At 43.8% G+C, this 17,863-nt stretch overlaps 1 protein-coding gene across 2 annotated transcripts in view; it reads right to left on the bottom strand.

Moving 5' to 3' along the window:
- Nucleotides 1-17,863, bottom strand: part of LOC121572333 (spectrin beta chain, non-erythrocytic 1-like) — a 136,691-nt gene that overhangs the window by 98,643 nt on the left and 20,185 nt on the right. For both annotated transcript variants that reach the window (XM_045226504.1, XM_045226502.1), the window contains exon 2: nt 5,325-5,540. In XM_045226504.1, coding sequence (XP_045082439.1) covers nt 5,325-5,475 — 151 coding nt within the window. In that variant the 5' untranslated portion in view covers nt 5,476-5,540. The remainder of the gene's footprint in view (nt 1-5,324; nt 5,541-17,863) is intronic.

Raw genomic sequence — 17,863 nt, 5'->3', positions numbered from 1 at the left:
GCCAGGGTGACAAGCCATCTTGCTGGCGTGGGACCATTTGAGGACCGCAGGACGAACCGACTCAGGCACAAACAACCGACCGGGTGGACCGTTACCGGGACCGGGCTGCGTCCGAAGGGCCGCCATCACCTCCTCCTCAATCTTCCACCTAACAGCTCCCACGACGCAGTTCCGGGGGAGAATTGTCTCGGTCTTGGACCCACTCTCCTCCGTCTTGGAGAACATCCGAGACAAGGCGTCCGCCTTGCCGTTCTTAGATCCAGGTCGGAACGTCAGGGAAAAAATTGAATCGTCCGAAAAACAACGACCACCTGGCCTGACGGGAGTTGAGACGTCTAGCCGATTGCACGTAAGCAAGATTCTTGTGGTCAGTCCAGACAATAAACGGTTGCTCCGCCCCCTCCAACCAGTGACGCCACTCCTCCAAGGCAAGTTTCACCGCGAGAAGCTCCCGGTTACCCACATCGTAATTCCTCTCCGCAGGCGAAAGGCGACGAGAGTAGTAGGCGCAGGGATGGAGTTTACTGTCCGTGGAGCATCGCTGCGACAGGATGGCGCCAACTCCCACATCAGACGCGTCCACTTCAACGACGAACTGACGGGCCGTGTCCGGTTGAGAGAGAATCGGTGCGTTGGTGAATCGCCTCTTCAAATCCAGAAACGCTCGATCCGCCTCCGGATTCCACTTGAAGCTCCTGATACTGGAAGTCAAGGCAGTTAACGGAGCGGCCACACGGCTGTAATCCCGGATGAATCTGCGGTAGAAATTCGCAAACCCCAAAAATCTCTGGAGCTGCAATCTCGTACCGGGCTGGGCCCATTCCAGAACCGCTCTAACCTTCTCCTGGTCCATCCTAATCTCTCCCCTGGAGATGATGTACCCGAGAAAGGATGTCGTGTGGGCGTGAAACTCGCACTTCTCGGCCTTCACGAACAGGCGATTCTCCAACAATCGCTGCAGAACCTGCCGGACATGCTGGACGTGGTCGGAAGGTTCCTTCGAGAAGATCAGAATGTCATCCAGATAAACAAACACAAAGAGACCGATCATATCTCTCAGGACGTCGTTCACCATACTCTGGAATACCGCTGGAGCATTGGTCAGTCCAAACGGCATCACCTGATACTCGAAGTGACCCATCGGTGTATTGAAACCCGTCAACCACTCGTCTCCCTCTCTGATCCGGACCATGTGATACGCATTGCGTAGGTCTAGCTTGGTGAACACCGTAGCACCCTGTAAGGAGTCGAAGGCAGAACTCATCAAGGGCAGGGGATACTTGTTCTTGACCGTGATGTCATTCAACCCCCGATAATCAATACACGGTCGAAGAGAGCCATCCTTCTTACCCACAAAGAAGAATCCTGCCCCCAGGGGTGATGACGAGGACGAACGAGACCAGCAGCTAGGGACTCCTTGATGTAGGTCTCCAAAGCCTCACGTTCAGGGCGGGAGATACTGTATAACCTTCCCTTGGGGTAGACAGCTCCAGGGAACAGGTTGATGGCACAATCATATGGTCGGTGGGGAGGGAGTGACAGAGCCTTCTGCTTACTGAACACTTCCCCCAAATCGTGATATGTCTCGGGAACCAGGGACAAATCTGGGGGTTTAGCCTCAATCACCTGACTGGGAACCGAATGGGGGCAGGCAGTCTTGAGACAGTTAGCATGACAATCAAGGCTCCAACTCGTTACCTTGCCCGTCACCCAATCGAACGTGGGATTGTGTTCCTTCAGCCAGGGGTATCCAAGGACCAGAGGAACATGGGAAGACGGCAGAATGAAGAATGAAATCATCTCCCGAATGATTCCCCGACAACAGCATCTTAACCGGTTCAGTCCTCATCGTGATACGTGCCAGCCTACTGCCGTTCAGAGTGGTCGCTTCAATGGCTTCCGGCAATTGCTCCTTGGAAAGCCCCAGCTGTTCCACCAACTCGGCATCAAGAAAGCTTCCATCGGCACCTGAATCGATAAAAGCGTTAATCGCTAAGCTCTGATTCCTGTTCACAAGGGTAGCCGGGAAACGGGGTCTGACAGAGGTATTGAGAGGTCGAAACTGGCTCGCTAAAAGTCCTCCCAACTTTAGCGAGCCGCGCAGTTTGACGACCGCCGGGAACAGGTGGCGAGGTAATGTCCCGAACCACCACAGTAGAGGCAACAGTTAGTCCTACGTCGGAGTTGGCGTTCCTCCTTGGTTAACCCGTGCCGCCCTACTTGCATTGGTTCCGAATCGGGAGACAGGACCTCTCCACTAATCCTGTGTGGTGGACGATGATCGACGTATTCTGGTCCAATCCCCGACCCGACTGGAACCTGAGAAGCTGATCGATTGGACGGACCCCATTGCTTCTCCCTCCTTCGCTCTCGGACTCGATTATCCACCCGAATAGACAAGGCTACCAAGCTGTCCAGGTCACTAGGCTCCGGATAGGAGATCAACTCATCCTTGAGCTGCTCCGACAGACCCTGGTAAAAGGCCGCTTGCAGAGACTCCTCATTCCACCCACTCTCCACAGCCAACGTCTTGAACTCGATCACGAAGTCGGCCACGCTGCGAGTTCCTTGGTGAAGCGAAAACAGGCGCCTAGCTGCGTCCCTCCCTCGGACGGAATGATCGAAAAGCTTCCTCAGCTCGGCCGTGAACCCCCGGGTATGAAGCCATGCAGGGGTCTTGTCGTTCCCAAACGGCTGAAGCCCACTCCAGCGCTCGACCACGCAGCAACTCAATCACAAAGGCTATCCTAGCCTTGTCTGTGGCATAAGAGTAGGGCTGTAGATCGAACACTAACCCACACTGCATAAGGAAAGAACGGCATCTTCCCAGCTCCCCCTCATATTTATCCGGCGTCGGAACCTTGGGCTCACGGAAGGACACCGCTCCAGACGCGGCAGGCGAGATGGGTGAAACCGGTAGTGGATCCTCCACCGAAACTCGCGCTGGTTCTGGACCTCCGTCAGACCGGTAGAAAGGTTCCGAACTGCCAACGCGATCTCCTGTAGCTCCGTGCTATGATGGCCCAACATCTTCTCCTGATGGGTAATGGCATGGCGAACAGAGTCCAGGTCCGCTGGGTTCATTACTGGCCGGATCGTTCTGTCACGAGTTACAAAGCCAGAACCCAGAAGCAGACCAGGACAAGGTAAGTTGAAACGAAGGTGAGTGTTTATTTACAAAGTCAAGTGTGATGCTGAATAATCCAGGGAACAGAGCGGGCGGCGTTGATTAGTTGTTGGGGGTGCAGTGGTTGATCCAATCCTGGCTCGGCAGCCGCCGACCACCAGGCAGGGGTTGGATGAAGGTTCCGGACGAGTGACTGCAGATGGAACAAAACGGAGGTAAGTAAACAACAACCCAACAAGGTGCAAAACAACAAAACTAACGCTAGAAGCTCTAAGACTGATACTCTGGTAAACCTACTGTTCATGGCTAACGATCCGGCAGGGAATGGATGTTAGGCCAGAGCCTAAGAAGGGTGATGATCAGGACCAGGTGTGCAGATTGCTGATGGGATGCAGGTGCGGAAATCAAGAGAGCTCCCCGGAGCGTTCCAGAACCCTCGGGAAACTGGAGATCACGAGCAGAAAAACTAGTCCACAGACAGGACCCGACTCAGACTGCCGGGATCGTTACAAGCAGCTTGGTGAGAAGGCAACAACTGTTGGCGCAATTACTAGAAAATGGAAGAAGTTCAAGATGACGGTCAATCACCCTCGGTCTGGGGCTCCATGCAAGATCTCACCTCGTGGGGCATCAATGATTATGAGGAAGGTGAGGGATCAGCCCAGAACTACACAGCAGGACCTGGTCAATGACCTGAAGAGAGCTGGGACCACAGTCTCAAAGAAAACCATTAGTAACACACTACGCCGTCATGGATTAAAATCCTGCACCGCACGCAAGGTCCCCCTGCTCAAGCCAGCGCATGTCCAGGCCTGTCTGAAGTTTGCCAATGACCATCTGGATGATCCAGAGGAGGAATGGGAGAAGGTCATGTGGTCTGATGAGACAAAAATAGAGCTTTTTGGTCTAAACTCCACTCGCCGTGTTTGGAGGAAGAAGAAGGATGAGTACAACCCCAAGAACACCATCCCAACCGTGAAGCATGGATGTGGAAACATCATTCTTTGGGGATGCTTTTCTGCAAAGGGGACAGGACGACTGCACCGTATTGAGGGGAGGATGGATGGGGCCATGTATCGCGAGATCTTGGCCAACAACCTCCTTCCCTCAGTAAGAGCATTGAATATGGGTCGTGGCTGGGTCATCCAGCATGACAACGACCCGAAACACACAGCCAGGGCAACTAAGGAGTGCTCCGTAAGAAGCATCTCAAGGTCCTGGAGTGGCCTAGCCAGTCTCCAGACCTGAACCCAATAGAACATCTTTGGAGGGAGCTGAAAGTCCATATTGCCCAGCGACAGCCCCGAAACCTGAAGGATCTGGAGAAGGTCTGTATGGAGGAGTGGGCCAAAATCCCTGCTGCAGTGTGTGCAAACCTGGTCAAGACCTACAGGAAACGTATGACCTCTGTAATTGCAAACAAAGGTTTCTGTACCAAATATTAAGTTCTGCTTTTCTGATGTATCAAATACTTATGTCATGCAATAAAATGCAAATTAATTACTTAAAAATCATACAATGTGATTTTCTGGATTTTTGTTTTAGATTCCGTCTCTCACAGTTGAAGTGTACCTATGATAAAAAATTACAGACCTCTACATGCTTTGTAAGTAGGAAAACCTGCAAAATCGGCAGTGTATCAAATACTTGTTCTCCCCACTGTACCTATTGAAACTCTCTCTATTCCAGTAAGCCTAGGTGACTTTGCCATGGGGATTTTGTACATTATCTCTAACTTAAAACCACTCAATGATAGAAAGTCAACCATTCTACTATTACCAAATGTCATGTCAACCCGCCAACAATAATTGCTTACAAATGTGCACCAAATGATAATTTCACATTTTCTCAGTTGAATTTCTCAATTGATCTATATATAAATTAATGATGTGGTTGCTGGGCAGTTTCAAAGAGGTTCCTTCCATATCTTCCTGTATCAGTCTGCAAACATCTACTTTGAGCATTTGCTTTGCCTGCCTGGAGTGCCAAGTGGATGGGGTTTGCACTTGTTAAATTTTTATTTATTGGTTTCATTGCATTAGGCAGGCACAGCTTCAGTATTTTGAATAGTATCTAAACCGAAGTCCATGTGTACATCATCATATGACCATTGCTATTCTATGAGGTTAAAGTGAATGCAATGCCAACAACAGGGGTTATCCTTCTAGGCACTCTCTCTCCTCTCCGCCTCACTCACCTGCCAGGGCCTTGATGCGCGAGCGCTCGAACAGGCGGGCCGAGCTGTTCTCGTTGTCCCACTCGTCATCCCAGCGGTTGTTGACCGTGTCGCTGCTGCTGTACTGTTGAGTGATCTCTATGTGGTCATACTCCGCGGCTACTGTCGTCATCCTGACCTTTCACCTTTGACCTTTTCACTGATTACACTTCCTCATCAGTGGCTTCTGATGAAGCCCTGCAATCACAGAGACAGAGAGAGACATGTTCAAATACATGCCACATTCAGTTAGGACAGCAGGGCTGTATTAGGTGTAGGGTGAAGTTGCCCCTAGATGCTGATCTTGGGTCAGTTTAGCATTTTCTCCTCTATAATGGTTTGTGGTTAGGGTTGGGGCAGGGGAAGCTGATTCTAGTTCTGTACCTGAGGTAAACTTCACCCAGCAGTGGAATTACATACTGTAGATGGCGTTCCAAGTTGTCTTTATGCAGTCATGCTGTGCACTTCAGAAGATTGCTGTATCCTATTAATGTGATTGTGAGATCTGATCATCTGTGCAGCACGACTGCAGAAAGGATGACCTGGAACGCAACCATTGTATCTATTTAAAAAAATATATATATTTGTAATTTAATCTTTATTTAACTAGGCAAGTCAGTTAAGAAGAAATTCTTATTTGCCTACCAAAAGGCAAAAGGCCTCCTGCGGGGACGGGGGCTGGGATTAAAAATAAAATAACAAATAAATATATAGGACCAAACACACATCACGACAAGAGAGACACCACAACACTACATAAAGAGAGACCTAAGACAACAACATAGCATGACAGCAACACATGACAACACAGCATTGTAGCAACACAACATGACAACAACATGGTAGCAACACAACATGGTAGTAGCACAAAACATGGTACAAACATTATTGGGCACAGACAACAGCACAAAGGGAAAGAAGGTAGAGACAACAATATATCACGTGAAGCAACCACAACTGTCAGTAAGAGTGTCCATGATTGAGTCTTTGAAATAAGAGGAGATAAAACTGTCCAGTTTTAGTGTTTTTTGCAGCTCGTTCCTGTCGCTAGCTGCAGCAAACTGAAAAGAGGAGCGATCCAGGGGGACCTTTAACCAAATGTGACTAGCAGAACGGGTGTTGTATGTGGAGGATGAGGGCTGCAGTAAGTATCTCAGATAGGGGGGAGTGAGGCCTAAGAGGGATTTATAAATAAGCATTACATTACATTTTAGTCATTTAGCAGACACTCTTATCCAGAGCGACTTACAGGAGCAATTAGGGTTAAGTGCCTTGCTTAAGGGCAAATCAACAGATTTTTCACCTAGTCGGCTCGGGGATTAGAACCAGCGACCTTCCGGTTACTAACACAACGCTCTTACCCACTAAGCTACCTGCCGCCCCAGGTAGTGAGTCTTGCGATGGGTATACAGAGATGACCAGTTTACAGAGAAGTATAGAGTGCAGTGATGTGTCCTATAAGGAGCATTGGTGGCAAATCTGATGGCCGAATGGTAAAGAACATCTAGCCGCTCGAGAGCACCCTTACCTGCCGATCTATAAACTACATAAGGCAGAACTATGGGGATATTTTGAGTAAGATTTCAGCCTGATTTATCACGCCATACTCTCGGTTGGCTGCCTAAACATGGTTCATAGGTAAACAAACAGAGCAATAGGACACAATGTCTATCTCTTGGTTTAATCACATTTTCCAAATATGTCAAGGATTTAAACACAATTACAGATTTGTGAAAAGTGAGAAATTGTATGACAATGACACATTTTTTCATAATAGAAATTACATTATAGCGAAATGGAGACAACAATGTTACAAAGTTGTCTTTCCCCACTCAAAGTGAATTAGCCAACAATGTTTTGCTGCTGCCTAAGGACAAAACTAAGACACACAGTGCCATCTTCTGGTAAAACCAGAGACTCACATCTACCAGATTGTTTTCTTCAAATATACCACAATCGTTCAGGGTAGCCCTTTCCTGCAGTCAATGACCAAAAGCACCCTCTTTGCCCTCATGGGTGAAATGTTATTAATATTTTTCATCATTTCATAATTAATAAAGATGTTTAAAATGTACGACAAAAATTCAGTGTTTCTATGTCAAACAGATTTGTTATATTTCAGTCTTCTGTGATGCATATAAAGTTGATGGCAGCATTAGATTAAAAATATTATATTTCCATTTTTAAATATAGCTAATCTGAAAGTCCTGAGCACTTTATCGAAAATAAATGTATTGCTACCGGATGGTATTATGTTAGTCATCATTAATGATGATAAGGAGAGGAACTGCTGTTTGACAAAGCAGGTTATTGGTATACCAGACTCCCCAAAAACCTTCCTCCTCCCCAGGTATTTTACCTCTCCTAGATTTGCAGTCCTCGATTGTTGAGAGTGTGCTTCCCTTGATTGAAATCAGCTCAATGCCCTTAAATGCATGAGTGAAGCCAGGCTTGATGAGCTCAGCAAAAGCATTTGTGTGTGTGTGTGTATGTGTGGTCGTGCGTTGTGCATGGGTGTGTGTGTGTGTGTTTGTTCTGTTCACTCAAAGCCTGTAAGTCAGCACTATGGCTAGACAGAGTCGTTTATGTAGCGAACAACTGAACTACAACCTGAGACTGTGTCTTACGTGCAAAATGTGTTTTACTAACACTGTGGTGTATGAACAGTGCATTCGGAGAGTATTCAGACCCCTTCCCTTTTTCCACATTTTGTTACGTTACAGCCTTATTCTAAAATGGATTAAATAAAAACATTTCCTCATCAATCTACACACAATACCCCATAATGACAAAGTGAAAACAGGTTTTTAGAAATATTAGCAAATGTATTACAAATAAACAGAAATACCTTATTTACATAAGTATTCAGACCTTTTGCTATGAGACTCGAAATTGAGCTCAGGTGCATCCTGTTTCCATTGATCATCCTTGAGATGTTTCTACAACTTGATTGGGGTCCACCTGTGGTAGATTCAATTGATTGAACATTATTTGGAAAGGCACACACCTGTCTATATAAGCTCACACTGTGCATGTCAGTGCAAAAACCAAGCCATGAGGTCGAAAGGAATTGCCCGTAGAGCTCCGAGACAGGATTGTATCGAGGCATAGATCAGGGAAAGGGTACCAAAACATTTCTGCAGCGTTGAAGGTCCTCAAAAACACAGTGGCCTCCATCATTCTTAAATGGAAGAAGTTTGGAACCACCAAGACTCTTCCTAGAGCTGGCCGCCTGGCCAAACTGAGCAATCGGGGGAGAAAGGCCTCGGTCAGGGAGGTGACCAAAAACCTGATGGTCACTCTGACAGAGCTCTAGAGTTCCTTCCAGAAGGACAACCATCTCTGCAGCACTCTACCAATCAGGCCTTTATGGTAGAGTGGCCAGACGGAAGCCACTCCTCAGTAAAAGGCACATGACAGCCCGCTTGGAGTTTGCCAAAAGGCACCTAAAGAACTCTCAGACCATGAGAAACAAGATTCTCTGGTCTGATGAAACCAAGATTGAACTCTTTGGCCTGAATGCCAAGCGTCACGTCTGGATGAAACCAGGCACCGCTCATCACCTGGCCAATACCATCCCTACGTTGAAGCATGGTGGTGGCAGCATCATGCTGTGGGGATGTTTTTCAGTGGCAGGGACTGGGAGACTAGTCAGGATCGAGGAAAAGATGAACGGAGCAAAGTACAGAAAGACCCTTGATGAAAATCTTCTCCAGAGCGCTCACCTTCCATCAGGATAAGGACCCTAAGCACACAGCCAAGACAACGCAGTCGTGGCTTTGGGACAAGTCTCTGAATGTCATTGAGTGGCCCAGTCAGAGCCCAGACTTGAATCTGATGTAACATCTTTGGAGAGACCAGAAAATAGCTGTGCAGCGACGCTCCCCATCCAAACTGATAGAGCTTGAGAGGATCTGCAGAGAAGAATGGGAGAAACTCCCCAAATACAGGTGTGCCAAGCTTGTAGCATCATACCCACGAAGACTCAAGGCTGTAATCACTGCCAAAAGGTGCTTCAACAAAGTACTGAGTAAAGGGTCTGAATACTTATGTACATGTGATATTTCCTTCTTTTTTTATATACATTTGCAAAAAAATCAAAAAATGGGGTATTGTGTGTAGATTGATGAGGAAAAATAAGAATTTAATCCATTTTAGAATAAGGCTGTAACGTAACAAAATGTGGAAAAAGGGAAGGGGTCTGAATACTTTCCAAATGCACTGTATATGGCACACCTGTAAATTTTTCGGTCCTTAAATGATTGCAAAATAGTTGGAAACAGATTTTCGATGTACCGATTCCATGGCACATGATTTATGAGCTGATACACAAAACGACGCCAGATTCAAAACGTAAGAGTTTTTCAGTAAAAAAATGTATACAATATTCTAGCAACCAATAGAATATTATATATATGGGGGATACAACCATCCCAGCTTTGCAGATTTTGCTGTGAAGAGACAAAATCATTAGCTCATTTGTTTTGGTACTGTCCATATGTGGCTTGTCTTTGGTCGTAGGTTCTGGAATGGCTGAAGAATTACAACATTTACCTGGAGTTAACAATGTAAATAGCACTGCTGGGTGATCTGAAAAGTCATAGTCAATCGATCAATAATATAATAATACTCTTAGTGGAAATGTTAATCTTTAATTTACAATCTATGGAAACTATGAGAATAGAAAGGTTCATAACTTTTGTGAAACATCACAGCACAGTTGAAAAATATATGGCAAATAGCAATCAAAACTGGATGGTCTTCAGAGATAAATAGGTTGGGTTGAGGGTAGCTGAAGGATGGGACAAAAAACTAACAAAAGATAACTATTGTAAAATATACTGTCTGTAAAATGTATATAGTAGAAGCTGGAAGTAGAAGCCTAAGTGTTGTTGTCCATTAGTTTATTTCCAATTAGAGAAGGGGTGGTAGGGTTAGGGGATTTATTTAATTTGTTTTTATGTGGGAAAGGATACAGACAATTACATTGATGGAAGCCACAATCTGTAATATTAAAGCTGATCTACTGGATATGATTCCTCTTTTCGATGCCAAACCCACCACTGCAGTACATGGCCAAAGTGTTCTATTTTCATGTCATCCAACAAGTTGAAGTCGGAAGTTTACATACACTTAGGTTGGGATCATTAAAACTAGTTTTCAACCACTCCACAAATTTCTTGTTAACAAAATATAGTTTTGGCAAATCAGTTAGGATATCTACTTTGTGCATGACACATGTAATTTTTCCAACAATTGTTTACAGACAGATTATTTCACTTATAATTCACTGTATCACATTTCCAGTGGGTCAGAAGTTTACATACACTAAATTGACTGTGCCTTTAAACAGCTTTGACAATTCCAGAAAATTATGTCATGGCTTTAGAAGCTTCTGATAGGCTAATTGACATCATTTGAGTCAATTGGAGGTGTACCTGTGGATGTATTTCAAGGCCTACCTTCAAACCCTTTGCTTGACATCATGGGAAAATCAAAAGAAATCAGCCAAGGCCTCGGGAAAAAAATGTTGACCTCCACAAGTCTGGTTCATCCTTGGGAGCAATTTCCAAACGCCTGAAGGTACCACGTTCATCTGTACAAACAATAGTACGCAAGTATAAACACCATGAGACCACGCAGACGTCATACAGCTCAGGAAGGAGACGCGTTCTGTCTCCTAGAGATGAACGTACTTTGGTGTGAAAAGTGTAAATCAATCCCAGAACAGCAACAAAGGACCTTTTAAAGATGCTGGAGGAAGCAGGTACAAAAGTATCTATATCCACAGTAAAATGACTCCTATATCGACATAACATGAAAGGCCGCTCAGCAAGGAAGAAGCCACTGCTCCAAAACCGCCATAAAAAAGCCAGACTACGGTTTGCAACTGCACATGGGGACAAAAATCTTACTTTTGAGAAATGTCCTCTGGTCTGATGAAACAAAAATAGAACTGTTTGGCCATAATGACCATTGTTATGTTTGAAGGAAAAAGTGGGTTGCTTGCAAGCCGAAGAACACCTTCCCAACCGTGAAGCACGGGGGTGGCAGCATCATGCTGTGGGGGTGCTTTGCTGAAGGAGAGACTGGTGCACTTCACAAAATCGCTGGCATCATGAGGAAGGAAAATGATGTGGGTATATTGAAGCAACATCTGAAGACATCACTCAGGAAGTTAAAGCTTGGTCGCAAATGGGTCTTCCAAATGGACAATGACCCCAAGCATACTTCCAAAGTTGTGGCAAAATGGCTTAAGGACAACAAAGTCCTTAAGGCAAGAAATGTTTGACTCAAGTTAAACAATTTAAAGGCAATGCTACCAAATACTAATTGAGTGTATGTAAACTTCTGACCCACTGGGAATGTGATGAAAGAAATAGAAGCTGAAATAAATCATTCTCTCTACTATTATTCTGACATTTCACATTCTTAAAATAAAGTGGTGATCCTAACTGACCTAAGACAGGGAATTTTTACATTACATTTACGTCATTTAGCAGACGCTCTTATCCAGAGCGACTTACAAATTGGTGCATTCACCTTATGATAGCCAGTGGGACAACCACTTTACAATTTATTTTTTTATATTTTTCAATGTTTTTATTTGTAGAGTATATTTTTAATGTTCATTTGTTTGATATATATATATATTGTTTTTTTTATAGTTTTTTAATTTTGTAAATGTTTTATCGTTATTATATATATATATATATATATATATATATATATATATATATAATAAAACATTTTTTGGGGGGTGGGGTAGGGGGGGTAGAATGATTACTTTTATACTATCCCAGGTATTCCTTAAAGAGGTGGGGTTTCAAGTGTCTCCGGAAGGTGGTCAGTGACTCCGCTGTCCTGGCGTCGTGAGGGAGCTTGTTCCACCATTGGGATGCCAGAGCAGCGAACAGTTTTGACTGGGCTGAGCGGGAACTGTGCTTCCGCAGAGGTAGGGGGACTAGCAGGCCAGAAGTGGAAGAACGCAATGCCCTCGTTTGGGTGTAGGGACTGATCAGAGCCTGAAGGTAAGGAGGTGCCGTTCCCCTCACAGCGCCGTAGGCAAGCACCATGGTCTTGTAGCAGATGCGAGCTTCAACTTGAAGCCAGTGGAGTGTGTGGAGGAGCGGGGTGACGTGAGAGAACTTGGGAAGGTTGAACACCAGACGGGCTGCAGCGTTCTGGATGAGTTGTAGGGGTTTAATGGCACAGGCAGGGAGCCCAGCCAACAGTGAGTTGCAGTAATCCAATTTTACTAGGATTAAATGTCAGGAATTGTGAAAAACTGAGTTTAAATGTATTTGGCTAAGGTGTATGTAAACTTCCGACTTCAACTGTATATCATACATAAACTAATAATACTCCCATCCGATGCTTACGAAAATAGGCCTCATACCCTTGAATAAAGAATAAGAAAGAATAAAAAGAAAGAAAGAGAGACAGAGGGCATCATTATTATCATCATCATCATCACAGTTGATGGAAGCAGCAGTGTACATTTACACTACCAGTCAAACGTTTGGACACACCTACTCATTCAAGTGTTTTGTTTTTTTTAAACACTTTTTTACATTGTAGAATAATAGTGAAGACATCAAAGCTATGAAATAACACATATGGAATTTTTTTTTTTTTATCAAAATATATTTCATATTTTATATTCTTCAAATAGCCACCCTTTGCCTTGATGACAGCTTTGCACACTCTAGGCAATCTCTCAACCAGCTTCATGAGGTAGTCACCTGGAATGCATTTCAATTACCAGGTGTGCCTTCTTAAAAGCTAATTTGTGGAATTTCTTTCCTTCTTAATGCATTTGAGCCAATCAGTTGTGTTGTGACAAGGTAGGGGGGGTATACAGAAGATAGCCCTATTTGGTAAAAGACCAAGTCCATATTATAGCAAGAACAGCTCAAATAAGCAAAGAGAAACGACAGTCCATCATTACTTTAAGACATGAAAGTCAGTCAATATGGAACATTTCAAGAACTTTGAAGGTTTCTTCAAGTGCAGTCGCAAAAACCATCAACCGCTATGATGAAACTGGCTCTCATGAGGACCACCACAGGAATGGAAGACCCAGAGTTACCTCTGCTGCAGAAGATAAGTTCATTAGAGTTACCAGCCTCAGAAATTGCAGCCCAATTAAATGCTTCACAGAGTTCAAGTCACAGACGCATCTCAACATCAACTGTTCAGAGGGGAATTGCTGCAAAGAAACCACTACTAAAGGACACCAATAAGAAGAAGAGACCTGCTTGGGCCAAGAAACACGAGCAATGGACATTGGACCGGTGGAAATGTGTCCTTTCGCCTGGAGTCCAAATTTGAGATTTTTGGTTCTAACCGCTGTGTCTTTGTGAGACACAGTGTGGGTGAACGGATGATCTCCGCATGTGTAGTTCCCACTGTAAAGCATGGAGGAGGAGGTGTTATGGTGTGTGGGTGCTTTGCTGGTGACAGTGTCTGTGATTTATTTAGAATTCAAGGCACACTTAACCAGCATGGCTACCACAGCATTCTGCAGCGATATGCCATCCCATCTGGTTTGGGCTTAGTGGGACTATCATTTGTTTTTCACCAGGACAATGGCCCAACACACCTCGAGGCTGTGTAAGGCCTATTTGACCAAGAAGAAGAGTGATGGAGTGCTGCATCAGATGACCTGGCCTCCACAATCACCTGACCTGAGATGGTTTGGGATGAGTCGGATGGCAGAGTGAAGGAAAAGCAGCCAACAAGTGCTAAGCATATGTGAGAACTCATGCAACACTGTTGGAAAAGCATTCCAGGTGAAGATGGTTGAGAGAATGCCAAGAGTGCGCAAAGCTGTCATCAAGGCAAAGGGTGGCTATTTGAAGAATCTGAAATATAAAATATATTTTGATTTGTTTAACACTTTTTTGGTTACTACATGATTCCATATGTGTTATTTCATAGTTTTGATGTCTTCACTATTGTTCTACAATGTAGAAAATAGTACAAATAAATAAAAACCCATGAATGAGTAGGTGTGCCACGGGGGGAAGTATGAAAATGTATGCACTCACTAACTGTAAATCGCTCTGGATAAGAGTGTCTGCTAAATGACTAAAATGTAAAATGTGTGTCCATATTTTTGACTGGTACTATAGTATGTACTTTATTTCCCTAACCAGAGGCCTCCACAGTGACTACGGCTGTCTTTTACCCACTTCGCCACTTAGCAGACAGGGCTAAGTGCTTATGATCATCAGCAGAACCTGCAACCAAAGGGCTCTCCTCTTCCTGTAAACATTAGTAGTTGTCTATAGATTGCCTCAGCCATTTCCTCCTCGTCTGATATGTTGTGTATCCATCCCCCTCTAACCCTCCCCTGTCTAGGGATGCGTCCCATACGGCACCCTTGTGCCTTTTCCCTATTTAATTCCCTATGGGCCCTGGTCAAAAGTAGTGCACTATAAAGGGAATAGAGTGCCATTTGTGACGCAGCCTAGGACGCAGGTTGATGTTTATTGTTATGAGTCTTGTCCTGGAGGCAGAACTGAGCTATTTCCGCTACATAGGCCAGCAGCAAAGTCAAAATTGTCTATCCTGAAAATATTCATGAAAACTAAAATGAGCTTTTTGGTCTTCTTTTAAGGTTAGGGTTAGGTGTTAGCAGTGTGGTTAAGGTTAGGGTTAAGGTTAGGGTTAGGTTTAAAATCAGATTTTATGACTTTGTGGATGTACCAGCTAGTGATGACTCTGCAGAGCTGCCTCCAGAACAAGATCCATGACGAAAAATGATAACCTGCGCCTAGGACTGCCAAGCCATTACTGCCAAAGAGTATTCAACTCAGCCAATTTCATTAGCTAGTTAACAACACAGCTCATGTCTATATTTGACCAGATATCTGAACATTAAAATTCTCAAGTTCTCAGTCTTTGTTTTGTAAAAAATTATTCAATCATTTTAAAGATGTAGTCCGGGATCGTAAGCACTTACAAATTCGTAGCATATTGTACGAATTTGAATTCTTAACATATCATAAACATAAAAAATTGAAAATGCAGGACGTAACATATCATACGACATAGATGAGGTAGAACACAATTGTGCACAATCTTCAGGGACCCGTTTTGGCACATGATCACTACATTCAAAACTACTGGCTGAAATGATGCGAAAGCATCACTTTAAGGCAATAATTGATAATATTTCTGCTCAACTGCACTGTATAGATTTCTTATGTCTTCTTTAATAAAGATATTCCATCCATAACAAATAACAACACATAATAACAAAGATAGCTAATAATGTAAGCATACTGTGTCCATAATAAGTATATAGGTTGTATGTTGGGAGCTTTTGGGAAAGAGCACAGTTAGAAAGATATGGCATATAGAAGCAAACCGGATGGACATCATGAAAATGATCGGAGAGGTTGAGAGTAGAAGAAGTTCAGGAGCAAAAAAAAATAAAAAATATATAATAGAATTATTGTAAAATTAACTGTGTCCATAAGGTGTAGATAGTAAGTATAGACCGGAAGTAGAGGCCTGGGCATTGTTGTTCACTAATTAACTCCAAGTAGGGAAAGGATGGCGGGGTTGAAAAGTAATAAAGGGGAGTATATATATAAAAAACATGGGGGATTGGAAGTGATGCAGACAATTACATTGATAGAAGATACAATCTATCTGCAATATTAAGCTGATCCACCCCCCCCCAAAAAAATATATATATTCTATCCATATTCTAAATACAAAATAAATGTTCTGTTTTGATGGAATGATTCAAGGGGAGATACATTTTGTTCATCAAAAGAAGTCCTAGGATTCAGCAAAAGGTTAATTAGCAATTATGCATTAGTGGTCTTAACATTTACTGGATGTAAGAGGAGATATCAGCCCTCGAGGAAATGGAGGAGGAGATATGGGTTGTTATGGACCTCTACAAATGGCCTTTGTGTTGTTGTCCTGCAAGGAAAGAAGGGCTAATAAGATTCCTCTGGGCCTAGAACAACTCTAATGGAACAGGTAACATGAGCCCTCCAAACAAGAATTCCAATTATGTGGTTAAAATGTTGTTATTTGTACTGTGTTCTTATGCCAAATACTGACTGGGTTTCTCAAATTCCTTGGTGTGTGTACTGATGTTTCTTGCAAGTCGATATGTACTCCCTGCCCGCTATATAGTGTCAAATTCACTATAAACCTTTCCATCTGCTAGAAGAATAACATGAAAATTACCCACTCTGCAAAAACTGCTTGAACCAACATTGTTTCCACGTCATTACAAAAAATAATCTATGTGATGACGTTGAATCAACGTGGGAAAAGTGATTGGATTTGCAAAAACTCATCAACGTTCATCAACGTTCATCAACGTAAGGGAATTTGTCATTTTTTCACCCAAATTTTAACCTAAATCCAATGACATGGTGACATGTTTTGTTGATTTCACGTTGAATTCACATTGGTTGACAACTCAACCAAATGTAAATCAAAAAGAGACATTGAACTGACCTCTGTGCCCAGTGGGTTGGCATCCTTTCTCTCTAAGAAACACTACAAAGCACTACCATACCACCACTAGGTGTCCTCTTCTTCCAATGGCTCTCACAACTGCTAGAGTTATCAAGTCCTACTCAGTACCCCCTTCCCTCTCCTTCTCTCCCCTCCGCTTCTCTCCCCTCCCCTATGACACATTGCTTTTATGCAGCTGTTGGGTCCTTTCATTTCTGCTATGGTCCATTTTAACAGAATCCCTATACCGCCTACAAAATCCCTGAATGGCATTGGACCCGCCTACCTGTCAGACCTACTCTCCCACTACAAAACCACGCCTTTGGAACTCCCTTCCCGACAATCTCAGGGCTGCTCAATCCTATGGGATATTTAAAGCAGGCCTTTAGACTCATCTCTATCGGCTGGCATTTCTGTTCGATATATTATCATTTTTCACCCCACAGCCCTTTCATCCGGAGTAGGGTGAAGTTGTCCCTAGACGCTGATCATTTATCAGGCGGATAAGGATTGGGTAAAGGACATTTATCCTAGTCTGTACCTAGGGGAAACTTCACCCCACAGCCCTTTCATCCCACTAAATCTAGGGTTTGTTCAGGATAGGTGAGTCATGTCATCTCTACATATCACATTCCTATGAGCAACAGTGTGAACATTTCACCTCATTAAATACACCCCAGGTTAAGAATTATGGCAAAGCAGTCCAGTTCAGCGGTTAAGAACGTTGGTCTAATAACTGTAAGGTCGCTGGTTTGAATCCCCAAGCTGACTAAGTGGAAAATCTGTCTATGTGCCATTTAGTAAGGAACTAAACCCTAATTGCTCCTGTAAGTCGCTCTGGATAAGAGCATCTGCTAAATGACTAAACTATAAATGTAATGATATTTCACTCGCAGCCACAATTTCACCCACTAGGGACCTGAGATCCACATCGATCTGCGGTGGTGCAATCATAGAATATCAACCAGCATTTTTCCTCTTCAAAGGCAACATTTTAACGATTTATTTTTTACAAATAGTGATGCTTA

Source organism: Coregonus clupeaformis, chromosome 17, assembly GCF_020615455.1.
Source record: "Coregonus clupeaformis isolate EN_2021a chromosome 17, ASM2061545v1, whole genome shotgun sequence".
Classification (NCBI taxonomy): Eukaryota; Metazoa; Chordata; class Actinopteri; order Salmoniformes; family Salmonidae; genus Coregonus; species Coregonus clupeaformis.
This window is presented reverse-complemented; position numbering and strand designations above follow the sequence as displayed.